General features: G+C 32.4%; 1 protein-coding gene across 1 annotated transcript in view; it reads left to right on the forward strand.

Moving 5' to 3' along the window:
* Positions 1-15,007, forward strand: part of CCSER1 (coiled-coil serine rich protein 1) — a 714,838-nt gene extending 699,831 nt beyond the window's left edge. The window contains exon 10 of the mRNA XM_054688053.1: positions 14,941-15,007. Within this exon, the coding sequence (XP_054544028.1) occupies positions 14,941-15,000 (60 nt within the window). The 3' untranslated portion in view covers positions 15,001-15,007. The remainder of the gene's footprint in view (positions 1-14,940) is intronic.
* The last annotated feature ends 894 nt before the right edge of the window (positions 15,008-15,901 follow it).

Raw genomic sequence — 15,901 nt, forward strand, 5'->3', positions numbered from 1 at the left:
CAGACCTCCACAGCTTATTTACCTCTGCTTTTGCTGTGTCCCTGCACTGACTTAATAGGATTTAATGGCACACAATTCATCTTTTGCTCTTAAATAATACCCAAATACCTCCTGGAACAGCAAAAAAAGATAATTACAGGTGGTGACTAGCATACCAATATCTTATTAATTTGTTTCTAAACCAACATCTCTAATTCACTCTTTTGAATTAGTTAATTTGCAGACATGTGGAAGGTACAAATTAGAATACTGGGACAATTTATTTTTAAGAAAGTACTAATTTATTTATCAACAGTTTAATAAAGTTATTATGTTTGCAGTCACCAAAGACCAAGCACATCATTTTAAAATTCTGGCACATAAAAGGAATAACATCTTTGCAGAGAAATTTTCAATAATATTTTAGCTCTTAGGCTTTAGTGCAGGCAGCAGAAAGTAATTTAATTGAAAGTTATCATTTTTTCTGAGTATAAAATACTTCAACTGTCAAAATAAGATTGTAAAACATGTTTTAATACAAGACTGCTTCAGTAACACTGATGATTTTGGATAACTTGGATTCAAATTTGATTAAATGCAGCTATATATTTTCCTTTTGCCTAAGCTCATGACTTTAAACTTCCTTTTCTGAAAAAAACAAGGGAATATCTTATTTTACTTCCATCTAATATTAGTGAGAACTGTTTCTTCTATTGAAAAGCAGTCAATACTATTTTTGCACTATACTGATAAGCAGATATATTTTTGGTTGATCCATGAAGGTAAATAACATTAAAATTTATGTTTATCTGTTTTAATGAGTTTAATAATATAAAAATGAATCTTTGTGTTGCTTACAAAGCATATTAATATGCTTATTTAAAGCTATTTCTTTTCATTAGGAAATAAAACATATTTTGAATTACAACACAAATTGTTTTTGAATATTCATAAATATTATTTTAATGTAACATAACATTAAATATCATGCTGTTGTTTTGAATTTTTCTTTTACATTTAATATATATTTAACCTAAACACCTAGATAGTCTAAATATCAATATTGTGACTACAATACTTCTGATATACCAGTAAAATATATCATTAAAATGATGTTAATGTTTCTTATTTTAAAGAAGAAATAAATTTTACTTAGTTCCATGAAGGTTTTACAAGTAATTCAACATTTATCTCTTTTGGAAAATGTTTTCTTTTAGAAAATTTGGAATACATATTATTAGCATATGGGCTATAGAACCAGTGTGTATCTTCACATATAATAACTTACATATTTTTAAATCTGTAAGATAGAGTTGTCTAATAAGTGTAATAAATCTGTAGTTCCCACAGTTTTTATTCCAATGTAATAGAATAATACACTACAGGAACTACAAGTTAAACTATTTTTTAAAGGTATATTTTATTTATTTATGCATACAAGAACTGGGGTCTAGGCCAGAGGTGTGGGGGATGAGAGGATTCACCAGAGACAGAACAGGCAGGTCTACTGAAATACACTGCTAAGGGGAGCAACAAGTGAGACAGGAGAGGTCTGCTGTGCCATGTGTGTTAGTTCCCTTGCCAGGGATAGAACTCATGCAGTAGTGCCTGGTAATAGTTTGATAGAACTGAGACTTTAACCTTTGCACCACCAGAGAGGCCCACAATTTAAATTATAGACCTACTTCAATGTGTTCAGTTTTCAAGTATGCTTAATGGCTTGCAGAAAAATGAAGTTATCTGATCTAATTTTTTATTCAAAGTCATGTATTCTTAAAACAAATGGAAAGTATATATTTGGGTTAAAGGAGTCCCTTTGATTCAATTTGAGAAAATTATGCTTGAGACTCTAATATTCTAAATCTCCAGATGATTTAATTATAAAACATAAGAGATATGTAACGCTATTTGTGATTGTGAGAAATAGTTGCTAAGAAATGAATAGTACCTATGGGAAGATAAAGCTGTATCTACTGGTGAACTTATGTATTTAACTATATCTTATGTATTTATCTATATCCTTATAGATATTTTCTTATTTCTTCATTTTTTATTTAATGCTATTTAGTTATCTAAATGTGTAAATAAAATAAAGCCATGAAAATAGTTAATTCTTATTAAATCACCATTTTCCTTACATTTCATATGTTTTAGTAAACATTTTAATGTATTTTGCTGGAATAAAAGTAAAGAACAAAAGTTTCTTGATAGTATTTCCTTAAAGGATCCCCTGATACAAATATCCGTTATTATTTAGGTATTTAGGTTATTATTTAGGTAGTCCTTAACATAGTATAATAATCTGTTCTGATGAATTCATGAGTCATATTTCTGAGTGATCAATTCTAGGAAATACTCAATTTGATCAATTCTAGGAAATAAAAATCAGGAAATTAATTACCAAAGATAGCATAAGAAAAATTATGCCAGTAGCTAGATGTAGCTGTAGTAATAAACTTCAGTTTTTGTATGGAAAAAAACTGGAGAGGGAATTTTTTTTTAAGGTTTATTTTATTTATTTATGTGTACAAAAACTGGGGTGTAGTTTCAGATGTCTGGAGGTGAGGGGGGAGCTGATACAACAGAGACTGAATGGGGAGCAGAACAAACGAGTCTACTGAAACACACTGCTGATGGGAGCAGTGGGAGAGACAGGAGAGGTCTGCTGCGCCCCTCCCTGGCCAGGGACAGAATTAATGGCACAGTGGCTGGAGATAGCTTGAGAGTGCTGAGACCTTAACACCTGTGCCAAGGTGGCCCATGGAGAGGAAAATATTTTAAAGAAATAAATTTGAAATATGGCATTTTAAATGTGATAAGTTTTGTGACTATTTAGAATATATGATTCATCAATGGTATAATCTTTTCCATGTTGAGATATTTTCTATGCTATATGTAGATATTTATAAATAAGTTTTCAAATTTGTATATGTAAAAAGAATCCCTTATACAGTGATTTATAATTTGGTCAGGTTTTTCTCAGGAAATATAGTCTTACTTTTTTATCTTTTTCACAAATAAAACATATAATCATATATATATTGTGATTATTTAAAATTTACAATGTCAGAAAAAGATAATGAAAAATCTTGTAGAATCTTGTACATTATTGATGATTCTTATACTCTCTTACTTCCTCCTAATGCTATCAACATTGTTCACAAATTATAATTTATGGATTATTATTAATCATGTTTCAATGATACAAATGTCAGAGTACTACAAATATCCATTAATAAAATTTCCTTCGGAAGATAGCTAAAACCACAATCTTTTGCTTAAGCTAGGAAATAGATTCCCCAATGACTTTAATTATAATGAAAACTATTAAAAGAAAAATTTTTAAAGAAAGTTTAAGTTTGTCTAATAAACCACTTGTATCCTGCAACAGATTTATCAGGAGACTTGAAACTAATGTTACTGTAAAATGTAAAATGCACATGGAGAAATTATTGGGAAATGAGTTTCTCAGCAGGACTTTGTGATGAGGAAGTTTCCAAAGTAATTGTTGAATGTGTCTTAAGTAATCAATACCAATTTAACCTCTTTCATCTCCCTTTGTGTGCACACAGCCTTAATTTATTGAAAGACCAAATAATAATTTCTTAGGTATCACAGTGTTATTAAAACAGGATAGATAATGAATAAATATAGTTGAGTAGCATGTTACACCTTACCAAGAGTGCATTAAAATGTAGAGAAGTTTTTGGAATCCATAAACTACATGAAGAAATGCTTCAACATTGCATATATGCTATCTATAAATACTCCATAATTTGAAATACTGAAAATAACTTTTTCATTAACATAATTGAAAATGACTAACCAAAATGCTGGAGTGAAGTTCTTACAGTATGACTATAAGAAAAGTCTGGTTCTTTTTATTAATTTGACATATTAATAGAAAGCCTTTTGTTTTTTAACTTTTTTTCATGTTCTACAGATTTCCTTTTTAAATGGGCTTATTGACTTTATTAATTTTCCTTTCAATTAGTACCTGAACTTGATTCTGAACATTCACGGGGTCTCCAGTTGTTACTAGAGGTGATACCACTGAAGTTCTAAGCAGGCGCATCCTTTTGTTAGCATGGTTTACACTTATATTTCATAAAAAAGTGTTAATCTTCAAATTTCAGTATCCTTTTTGTATTTTCTCAAGAGTTTTGAAGTTGTCATTTATTTCTTCAAATATTATTATTAATCCCTGCTTGTCTATCATTAGTTTTCATTTGGTCTTTTAAAATTGATTGAATTTTGATGTCAGTCTTGTTTCAGTCACGTGTGAACATAATAAAAGCCAGTTTGGAAATATATGCTCATACCCCTGTGTGTTTTTCAAATATTTTAATAAAGTTATCTATTTATATGCTAGGAAAATAAAAATCCCTGTTGCATTATGAACATATTTTGAAAAATTTCTTAATGTAATTATATTTATTTTCAATATCTTATACATTTCTCAGAGTAAATTTTGGAGAGCATATTGGCACATTTGGGTAGTAGGAGTTGTGATGAATGTGAAAAGAGTTTGCCATGTAAGCAACAAGAGAGATTAGTCTTTACTGTGATTTTCAACTATATAGTTGGAAAGAATTTTGTGTTATGCTAATATATCATGTCTACTTATAAGTTAAGCCCAATTCTAAGAATTGAATAACTATAAATTATTCTATCACATCTAACTACTAGTAAGCTGTTGTTTTTTTAAAGCTTTTTATTTTGGATCCAATGATGACATCATCTTTCTGATCATATAGCAATGTACCCCAGCCTTCAGGACACAAGCACCTTACCCACACCATTGATATTTACTTACCTCAATTATTTTTGCTTATATTTTTACAAATTTTGAAAATCAGGTTTAAAAAATTGAGTTATATAATTCAGGTTTTCTTTTGAGCTAAACTTTTAATATTGTATTCAGAATAATATTTAGATACAAATATGGATTTAAAATACATTAAAAAATGATCACCTGTCACAGTTGCTTAATTAACACCTAGGGGAATAGTCACAATTTATCTACCAGTGAAGATCTAAGGGCATAATTTTTGAAAATCCAGACATGCATTTATTAAACAATTATCCCTAAGTGTCCCCTGGAGGCCAGGTACTTGACTTACATCCTTTAATCAAATAACAAAGATTTCCTCATGGACCTTGCATTTTATGAAGGCATCCATAACAGAGACAATAAATATAATAAATAAGTACAGCATATAGTAGAGCAGAAGATGGTGTGTGTAATATAAAAAGAAAAATGGCACAAGTGAAAGCATAATGTGAACGTAGGGCTGGGGTCAGTGATGTGATCAGAAATTTTATTTTAATTTATTTTATTTTTTAAGATTTATTTATTTATACAAGCACTGGGTATAGTCAGAAGTGTGGGAGGGTGAGAGAATTCACCAGAAACAGAGCAGGGAGCAGAGCAGGCAGAAGGACCAAAGTACACTGCTGAGGGGAGCAGAGGGTGACAGGAGAGGTCTGCGCGCCATGTGGGACCCTCCTCCCGTGGCCGGGGAGCAGCCGGGGATCAAACTGGTGCTGCAGAGGCTGCGGGCAGCTTCGCAACCCAGCGCTCAACCACTGCGCCACCGGGGAGGCCTGTGATCAGAAATTTTAAACAGGGTGATTTTTGTAGGTCTCAAATTGAAATGTAAGATGTGAGACGTGAGAATTTAAGGAACTGAGATGAAAAGAATTTAGAAAGAAATCTTGTTTTAATGTGTTCCTTGAAAACTCCTTGAAGACGGTCAGTAATAAAACATTGTTTAATCTTTGCTGCAGTCCTAGATAAAAATAGTTGGCTTCATTTTAGTTGCTCAGTATGAAAACTATGCATTCTATACCATGAATCTCTAGACTCAGACCTGGGTCACCAAGAAATTTCTCAGTAGGGGAACTCAGACCATTTGAAGGAAAAACAGACCCTTTCCCTCCCGTATCATATGACCATATTCACTTAACATAAGCACTGAGAAAGAAGCGTGGGCACCAACCACCCTCTAAAGTACGCCTCCTTTCCTCTTTTTCCATGCTCTGTCTCCACTGCAGACAGAGTTGAATTTATGTACATTCAGTGTATGATTAGACTTCATTGTGTAACATTTCACAATAACCGTAATGGTAAATAAGTGAGAAAATACTCAATAATTACTTGGTGAAAATAAATGAATAGATTAAATAAAATGAATGATAATTTTATAATTTGAAAGATCTGTAACAAAGCAATATGCATTATTGTCTTCAATCACAGAAATTATAAAGTGCATATTGCTATCCCGCATTATATTGTTTTTCACCTTGTTATCTCTAACAACTGTTTTAAAATAGCACTGTGTGCCTTTTAGAACAAAGCCTTAGGTGCAAATCAGCATAGACAACAAGTGATTTCAAAACATAAGATCCAAATTGCAGTTGTCTTTACAGTACTAAATTGAAAGCTTCTTTCTGATATCCTGAATCTTTAGCTCGGAGTCATATTCTTTCTGGAATGTTCTCAGGTTATTAATTCAGCTCTAATTGCATTGACTTAACATTGTTTAACTAATCCTTTTGTTAAGAGAATTTTTGCATTAAATTCTTAAGGGAAAAAAGCAAGGTCAGGTGTTAACTAGAAAGCTCTTCTAATTATAAAATATTCATTGAAATAAAACAATAAAAGAGCACATGCATACATAACCTTGACATAAATTAGTATTAAAAGTATAAAATAAGGCATTTGAGATGATAAACAAACTTATTTAATACTTCATGAAACAGACAGTCTCCTTTCTAGGAACTGCCAAATGGGTCAGAAGGCAAGGAGTTTTTTCTAGGATAAAGTATGAAGAACAAGGAAGAGAAAAATAGAAAATATCTGATTGGCTCTCAACCTTGTTTGGGATGAGAAAGGACAGAATTGATTTGTTTGAGGACTGGCTGACTGGAGAGATTATGCTTCTGGTCAATAGGGATACTTGTAAGCACAGGGAAGTTAAGTTTGGATTGTGGTATTTTACTCAGGAGTGGTTCCATCTTGGGTATAGACCTTTATTTCAACACTAATAATAATGGAAATTGTGTTTACTAAAAATTATGTTGATTCCATGATAACATTGATAAGAAAGGAAAATATAGATAATTATTGAAAAGAAAATTTTTCTAACCTATTTCCATCTCATAGATTACACTTTTATAGGAAGTCTACATTCAATTTCAAAATTTCTAATACTTTTTATAGATAGGTTGAGAAGTCTTTTCAGTCTTTTGTAGTGCTCTAAGTGCCACTGCGTGATAAGAAAGACCTATCTGAGGGGATTTTACCTTCCTTGGAAAGAAAGAGTGTATCTTTTGAAAGAAAAATGCATTACTATATTTATGATGTGTTATATAATTACAGCTAGTGATAAAAATTTGTATTAAGTTCTAAGATTTGTTCTTGTATGTGTTTAATGCAAATATTTCTGGATTTATTTTTTACTAATTCAATTTTTCCTTTAATGTGGTCTATAATGATAAAAATATGCAAATGATAAATTATTCTTCAAATATAATGCATATTTATCATTATAAGATAAGCATATATCAATATGGATGTAGATATAGATATACCAGAGACCATATTCTTTTATACAAATACATGTGCTCACACACACACATACATACACCCAAATTTACAAATACATCTGCATAATATTGGTACCAAAGAATCTACTTTTACTTGCTGTGTTGTACTTACTGAAGACATTAAGTACAACAGATATACATTTATTAACTTTTATTAATATATTATGTGGATTTTTTGAAAATAATATCATACTAATACAATATTTAAAGTGTTTTTTTTTTGTATTTTAATATGATTATATCAGATCCATACAACTGTTCCCTAGATATGCATGTGACCCAACTTGGTATACTTGGTATAAATTAACATTGAAATATTTTCTTTTAAAGTCAATAGTCATATTGACTCAATAGAAACATTAATTTTTCAATATGCAGAAATCATACAGAAATCATACATGTATTTTAAATTGTAATTTTAAAATGTATTAACATAAGCATATCATTTTTACACTAAACTAGCTGTTGGTTTTTCTCTTTGTCAGGGTTGAACCTTTGTTTCATTTGACTGTCAGATTTAATAAATGATAGTAAAATATTTCCTTTCTCCTTTCATTTTCTTGTGCAGTCTGCTATTATCTTCAACAACATTCCTACTTGTATTTGATTTAGAAGCACTAAAAAGAGTAATAACTGGCAAGATCATTAGCCCTCATGATGGTATTCCCCCATCAAAAAATTTCTCACTCATTTCACCCATGTTTTGGAACTAGAGAATATGCATGTCTAGCAAGGATATTCTTCCAGTAAGAAAACTGGTAATGATTTCAGGGGGAAAATGCATTAACATATTAGATTATTATTATTATTTTAAAATGAAGGTTGTCATAAATTATAAATGAAGAAAACTAAAGGAAAAATGTTCTATAAGTGATGGGAAAAATAGTAGAAATTTTCAGACTATTGAATTACAATTTTTTTTTTTAAGATTTATTTAATTTATTTATACAAGCACCGGGTACAGTCAGAAGTGCCGGAGGGTGAGAGACTTCACCAGAGCCAGAGTGGGGAAAAGAACAGGCAGACTGATGAAATACACTGCTAAGGGGAGCAGCAGGTGCAGCAGGAGAGGTCTGCGTGCCATGTGGGATCCTCACTGGTGGCCGGGGGATCGAACCGGCGCTGCAGAGGCTGAGGGCAGCTTCTGCAGCCCAGCATTTAACCCCGCTGCACCACCAAGGGAGGCCCTACAAAGTTTCTTAAAAGAGAGCCATACACATTAACCTTATTCCCTATAAATTACAAATACCAGGAAATGATATTCTATGTGACTGCCATGTTGTTAAAATGGTAATTAGAATTTTAGATATACAAAGTTGACTTGATGTAGAGAAGATTTATACCTAGAAGAGTATAATTTGCAATTCAAAGTTTTTTACATAACAGAATTACTTCAGATATTTCATTATTTTATGAGTTTTGTGCTTATAAATGCATTTACAGATACGGATTTAATCCATCAAATTAATGGAAAATTCACTTAAGTTATAGTCTAATGGAGTGATTTTCAGAAACAAAAATAAACAATTTCAGCATTTTCTTGCATTGAAAATATATAACCTAAATATTGATCGTGTTCTTTTTTTAAGCCTAAGAAAATGCTAATATAGAATAAGAAAGGTTTTTTTTCAACTTTTAGAATTAGAATAAACAGTATTGTTCCAAAATGCTACTCAGTGTGAAAGTATTAATTTTCTTCTATGAAGTATTTTTTAATTTGTTCAAACCAACATATAAACATTGAATCTTTAACTATTAAGGTATGGCTTATATATAAACATATTTATATCCACATATTTATTACAATTATAATGTATGCTATTTTATTTCAATATTGATATTTTCACATTACCATTTAAATGGCTGAATATTATTCAATCGTGAACATTTTAAGCATTTTTAATATTTATATTTTTCCTTGTGAAGAACAGCATTATCATATGGCACAATTCCCTATAGAGAATTTTGAAAAATCTAACAAAATTATATGTGATCTTATTCTCCATCCAGCAAGTCTATCTGTATTAATTTAGACTAAACATACACATTCATATGTACCAATAAACAATGCCAGAGACTCTTTCATGTATATTATCTGTAAAAGCTAATGATAAGAAGAAATACAAATGTCCACCTGTAAAGAATTGTTTGATAATAACAGTCCATTCACAAAATGAAATTCAGAGTCCCTCCTCCTGAAAAATCAGAAAACATCAATGTTTTCATATGGAATAATCTCTAGATGACATAAACAAGTGAAACAAGCAACGTGTGAAACATTTATATAGTATTCATTTTTGTAATATTTTATATATATACAGATAGCAGAAAGAAAACAGGGAAACACAAGAGAAATAGGGTGGACGAGATGATGATTAAATGAGATTATTTTGCATGTTTGTTTAAATGTAGTTTTTATGGGGAAAAAAGTAAAAAAAAAAAGATTAAAATGTACCTGAAATATATAAATGTAACTGCACATCAAATTGGCGTTGGAACCACAAAGAAAAATATATTTGAAAAGTGTGACTTGGCACCCATTTCTGTTGTACATCTTTGCTTGGCTATAGTCTAAAAACAAAGAAAACTTAAAAATCTACAAGTTTCCTTAGTAGTAAGTCTATGTGTTATTACTGTTCTGATAATTGGGAAGGTATAAATAAAATTTATTTAATGATTAAAACAAATTTTACTTGTACTCAAGGTGTTTTGATGAAAGTAAATAAATATATCTATGAAGATTAAAAAAAGTTGAAGGGATAAGCCCTTTTAATATAACATCCAAATAAAAGCTATCAACATTGTTTAATATGTAAAAAATAATTTACTAATTAAAGAGTATTTTGCTAGTTCTGTTCACTGAAATTATCTAGAGCAATATCAAGAACTATCTAACCTGAAAATCACCCAGAATTATAGGCCTAACTTTCTTTATACTACAGGAAACACAACAGGGGGTGGAAATGTAAAATAATAGCATGAGTTACCAATCAGACACATTCTAGACATGTGTTATTCTAGGAAACATCTGAACAGTGCCCTTAAAAAAAAAATAAAAAAGAAAGTACCATTAGAGTTATCTTGATTCAAGTGACTAAAGAAATATAATGACAAATATGTGTATTAACATATATGTTATATATGAAAATATAAATCATATATATAGAAAGAGAGAGGAAAAGGGAAGGGGGGAGGGTGGAAACACTAAAACAATTATGAAAATTCTTAATTACTAAACCTCAGTGATAGCTGTACAGGTGTTAATTGTACTAATTCTTCTATGTTACTGTATGATTAGAACTTTTCCCAGTAAAGGGACAGGGTAACAAGTATTTGAAGACTATTTAAAGAAATTTGATTAGGGATAGCTTTTAAATAAAAGAAAACGTAGTGATATGGAAAGTTAGAATATATATTTCATTTCTACTAAAGTATTATTTTCATACAAAATATAACTTCTAGGGCCTCCCCGGTGGCACAGCAGTTGAGCGCTGGGTTGCGAAGCTGCCCCGCAGCCTCTGCAGCGCTGGTTCGATCCCTGGCTGCAACCCGGCCACTGGAGGAGGGTCCCACATGGTGCCTCGGACCTCTCCTGCTGCACCTGCTCCTCCTCTTAGCAGCGTATTTCATCAGTACTTCGGTCCTTCTGCCTGCTCTGCTCCCCGCTCTGGCTCTGGTGAATTCTCTCACCCTCCCGCGCTTCTGACTGTACCCAGTGCTTGTATAAATAAATAAAAATAAATCTTAAATATATATATATATATATATATATATAACTTCTAAATTTTTGAGCAAACAATGTTAAGGTACTTCTCAAATAAATAATTAAAACTAACATTAAATATTGGAGACTAATTTGCCAACATAGTGAATGCATTATATTTTAACATCCCCAAATTAATCTCTTTCATAATTGAATTTCTTAATTTACAATATCCTCAGAGTGGCTAATCATAAAAAAGAATTGTATCTTTCAAATTACTGTTGTCCCTACAGAGTAGTCATTGGGAACCATTTATTCTCATTAGTTGAACTTTAATTTATTCTTGCAGAGAGTTATTGGGGCTTTTTGTCCTCTCTACATGGCATGAGAATATTACAAACTTTCATGGTTATAGAAATGTTAGTTTCATATATTTTAGTGACATTTGTGCCTCTGAACATATTCAACCTATTGTATTTTTTCTCTTCATTTGATTAATATTTTTTAGAACATTAAAAACTTGTATCTGGTGGGCCTCCCCGGTGGCGCAGCGGTTGAGCACTGGGTTGCGAAGCTGCCCGCAGCCTCTGCAGCGCCGGTTCGATCCCCGGCTGCTCCGGCCACCAGAGGAGGGTCCCACATGGCGCGCAGACCTCTCCTGCCGCCCGCTGCTCCCCTCAGCAGTGTACTTTGGTCCTTCTGCCTGCTCTGCTCCCGACTCTGGCTCTGGTGAATTCTCTCACCCTCCCGCGCTTCTGACTGTACCCAGTGCATGTATAAACGAAACAAACGAACAAACAAACAAATAAATAAATAAAACATGCCTCTATAAAAAAAAAAAAAGTATCTGGGTTACAGTTTTATTTAAAATATGATTGTTAGGATGCTTAAAATATACTGGGAAACGATTTCAGATTTACAAGATAGATAAAATAAGATCTATCCACTAAGTCTTTTCACAACCATTTGATGCGCATTTGAAAAGCATGTACTATATAGCGAGGAACTTGTTAAATGTTTGCTAGTCTTTATGATTATGTAGACATATTTTATTTTTTAAAGATTTATTTGTTGATGCATACAAGAACCAAGGTGCAAGCCAGAGGTGCAGGAGAGTGAGAGGATGCACCAGAGACAGAGTGGGGAACAGAACAGGCAGACTCACTGAAATACACTGCTGAGGGGAGCAGCAGGCAAGCCAGGAGTGGTCTGCTGCGCCATGTAGGTAGCTCCCTGGGCAGCCTAGGGTTGAACTCATGCTACAGAGGCTGTGGATAGCTTCACAGTGTTGTGTTTAACACCTTGCGCCACCAGGAAGGCCCAAGCCATATTTTTAAAGAACATGTTTGAATGGCAAACACATTTCTGCCTCTATGTAAACAGACAATTATATCTGTGTGGTACCTTTCTTTAAGATATTCCACTTTTGGGCTCCCTGGTGGTGCAGGCAGTTGAGCGCCACACTGTGAAGCTGTCTGCAGTCTCTGCAGCACTGGTTTGATGCCAGCTGGCAAGAACCCCACATGATGCGACAGACCTCTCCTGTCTCACCTGCTGCTCCCCTCAGCAGTGTATTTCGTCAGTCTGCCTGTTCTGTTCCCTGCTCTGTCTCTGGTGAATCCTCTCACCCTCCCGCACATCTGGCCTGTATCCCGGTTCTTGTATAAATAAATAAATCTTAAAAAAAAAAAACAGATATTCCACTTTTTTTTTTGTATTTATGCAATCATTTAAAAGATCAATACTAATCGCTTAGATTGTATCCGTGAATGAGAGATGGACAATTTGCCTTTCTACATAAACTTCATACTGTAGTAGAAGAAAACAGACAATAAATTAGAAATAATAAAAAGAAGTTCTTGCAGGTAAATAAGCAGAAAGATGAGATTAAAAGAAGTTAAGAGGAGGGTAGTGTCTAGAATAAATTCACCAGGGAAGAAAATCTTTCTGAGGATGTTGCCTTTGAGCTGACACCGAGTCAGTTGTTCACACAAGGAGAGCAAGCTCCTTGATGGGGGAACTCATACTACAGAGAATCTTCCAAAACTGCTTGCTGCTTTAGGATTTGCACACCTTGGCCTTGGTCTTGGCTTCCTACAGAATGGCTTTCCACATTATAATCTATCTGCCAACACAGATATATCTGCAAAATCAATCTCTCTATCAACGAGGCTTAAAAGGGCAATCACGTCCTTCAAAACTTCAGCCATAGCTACTGGATTTTTACCTTTCCCCATTTTTATGATTTTTGCTTCTACTGTTCCCAGACATAAACCTTTTATTCCACTTAAATGGCTCCAACACTAATTGCTGGTTGTCTTTTTTTTAAATTATGTTTTGTTTTTAATTATTTTATCTGGAATATTTCTCCCCTATAATTTCCCTGCCTTATGGGGACAAGCTTTAACTGGTATCTTTGATTTGTCCTTATAAACAGGGAGTCTCTCTCCGTCATAGCACTACTTCAAAATTTGCTAGCCATGTGTAACCCTTCATTTCATAGTTGTCAGCATGATGTATCGTCACCTGTTCAATATGTTTGCATATAATATATATACGTATAACCATGTATATTTATATCCACATAAAACATATACCTTATATATTCACCTATTGTCTTCTAGGATGGCTCATTTTTTGTATAAATATGTATCTCTTTAATTAAGTTCTATAACTTAATATGGTGCCTGGAGAACAGGCACCACATTCTATAATTTTTGGATTCTATATTTTTTTAAAGATCTATTTGTCTGTCTATCTATCTATCTATCTATCTATCTATCTATCTATCTATCTATCTATCTATCTATCTATCTAAACAAGAACCGGGGTAGAGGCCAGTTTCGCGGGAGGGTGAGAGGATTCACCCGAGACAGAGAAGGGAATAGAACAGGTAGACTGATGAAATACACTAGTGAGGGGAGCAGCGGGTGAGACAGGAGAGGTCTGCAGCGCTATGTGGGACCCTCACCAGCCGGGATCAAACCGGCGCTGCAGAGGCTGCGGACAGCTTCACAGCACTGTGCTCAACTGCCTGTGCCGCCAGGGGAGGCCCAGATTCTATATTTCTTTTATACATAACATAACACAAAGCAATTCCGTTTTTTAAAGGTGAAATATTTTGAAATATTTTAATGTCTTATTGTTTAAAATTGCAATGAAAGAAGGAGATCTAAGAACAATAATAATTGCTACAGATTGACAAAATATTCTGATGGGATTTGGTGTTTAGGTCCTTATGACTATGGTTTACAAAAATATCAGGAGAGCAGTGTCAGACTTACATATCACTTAAAGTACTTCACTTAAAGAAGGGATAAACTGTTGGGTAAAACATATTTTGACTGTACCTAAAAAAACAGAAATAATAAAATTTTGCCAATTTATTCCCCATTTTTACCGTGTGTTTGGTAGTAAAGTGTATTTAAATGAAAGTTAAGAGCCTGCAAAGTGATGAAGATACATATTTAAATAAATCTTAATAGCAATTTAGATATAGGCACTTATAAATAAAATGATTTTATGTTGGTCTGTGTTTTTAAGTTTTTAAACACTTTAAATCTTCATATTAAATAACATTTCATTTCATTTTATTAATTTGATGTGATTTATTTATTTATATATTTTTTTTGTTTCTTCTTTTCAAGGCCCTGTGGAATCCTACATGCACTGAAGCTTTACTTAAACCAGTACATATTGCAACCTAGGTTAGATTATTGACCATAAGAAATGTATCACAAATATGTTAAATATTGAATAAAATCAGTTTTTCATCATTTCATGTTAACTATTTCTCAGTTTTAATACAGAATCTTTATATTCTAAATATTTCACACAGTTGCATTTATATACAATTGCATAAAATATTGATATTCAATTAATATATTTATATCTTATTGTATTTTAAAACACTTTTATTGAAAAATATCTCTCTATATAGTTATTCTAAAATGTAATATTCCACTTGGCAGTACATGTTTTTTGTTCAACCTTCTCACTCATATCATTTGTCTCTCTGATTATAGTCTTCATTTCATTTTACTGCATATTCTATGTTCTTAATGTAGGTTTTAAAACAGTGTTTCTATTTTGTATCACCCTCATGGGAATGATTCTTACTGAAGACCTAAATTAACTCTTAACTGTTTTGCCTTGCACAGGGATTAAAAAAGATGAATGTGGTATGTCTTCAAATTAAATAAATAATAAGGTGAAGAGTTTTATATTAACTATATAGAAAGTCAAAACCCATTAATATCTGAAGGAAGTTTATTGAATAGTCAACATGTATAGAAGAAAGTTTCTTGAATGTGTCATAAAAGGAAATGTGTCTGCTGGATTTGACATTAATCACTGGTTTATGTGTGTCCCTGTTTATTGACTGTATATAATGGATCACTTTAATTATCAAATGGTCAGGTGACAACAAGGAGCAAACCAGATGTAGTAATTTATTTCAAGTGTAAGTGGCAGAACATGACAGAAGTTTAATGTTGTAGGCAGTGCAGGGCAATAGAAGAAAAAGACTTAGAACAAAGGAGAGGAAAGCAAGTTTTACTGAGTTCTCTATTAGTTGCAAACAGGCAATGAAATAATCATGTTTGCAAA

Source organism: Talpa occidentalis, unplaced genomic scaffold (genome assembly GCF_014898055.3).
Source record: "Talpa occidentalis isolate TD23 unplaced genomic scaffold, MPIMG_talOcc4v2.1 talOcc4.6, whole genome shotgun sequence".
NCBI lineage: Eukaryota > Metazoa > Chordata > Mammalia > Eulipotyphla > Talpidae > Talpa > Talpa occidentalis.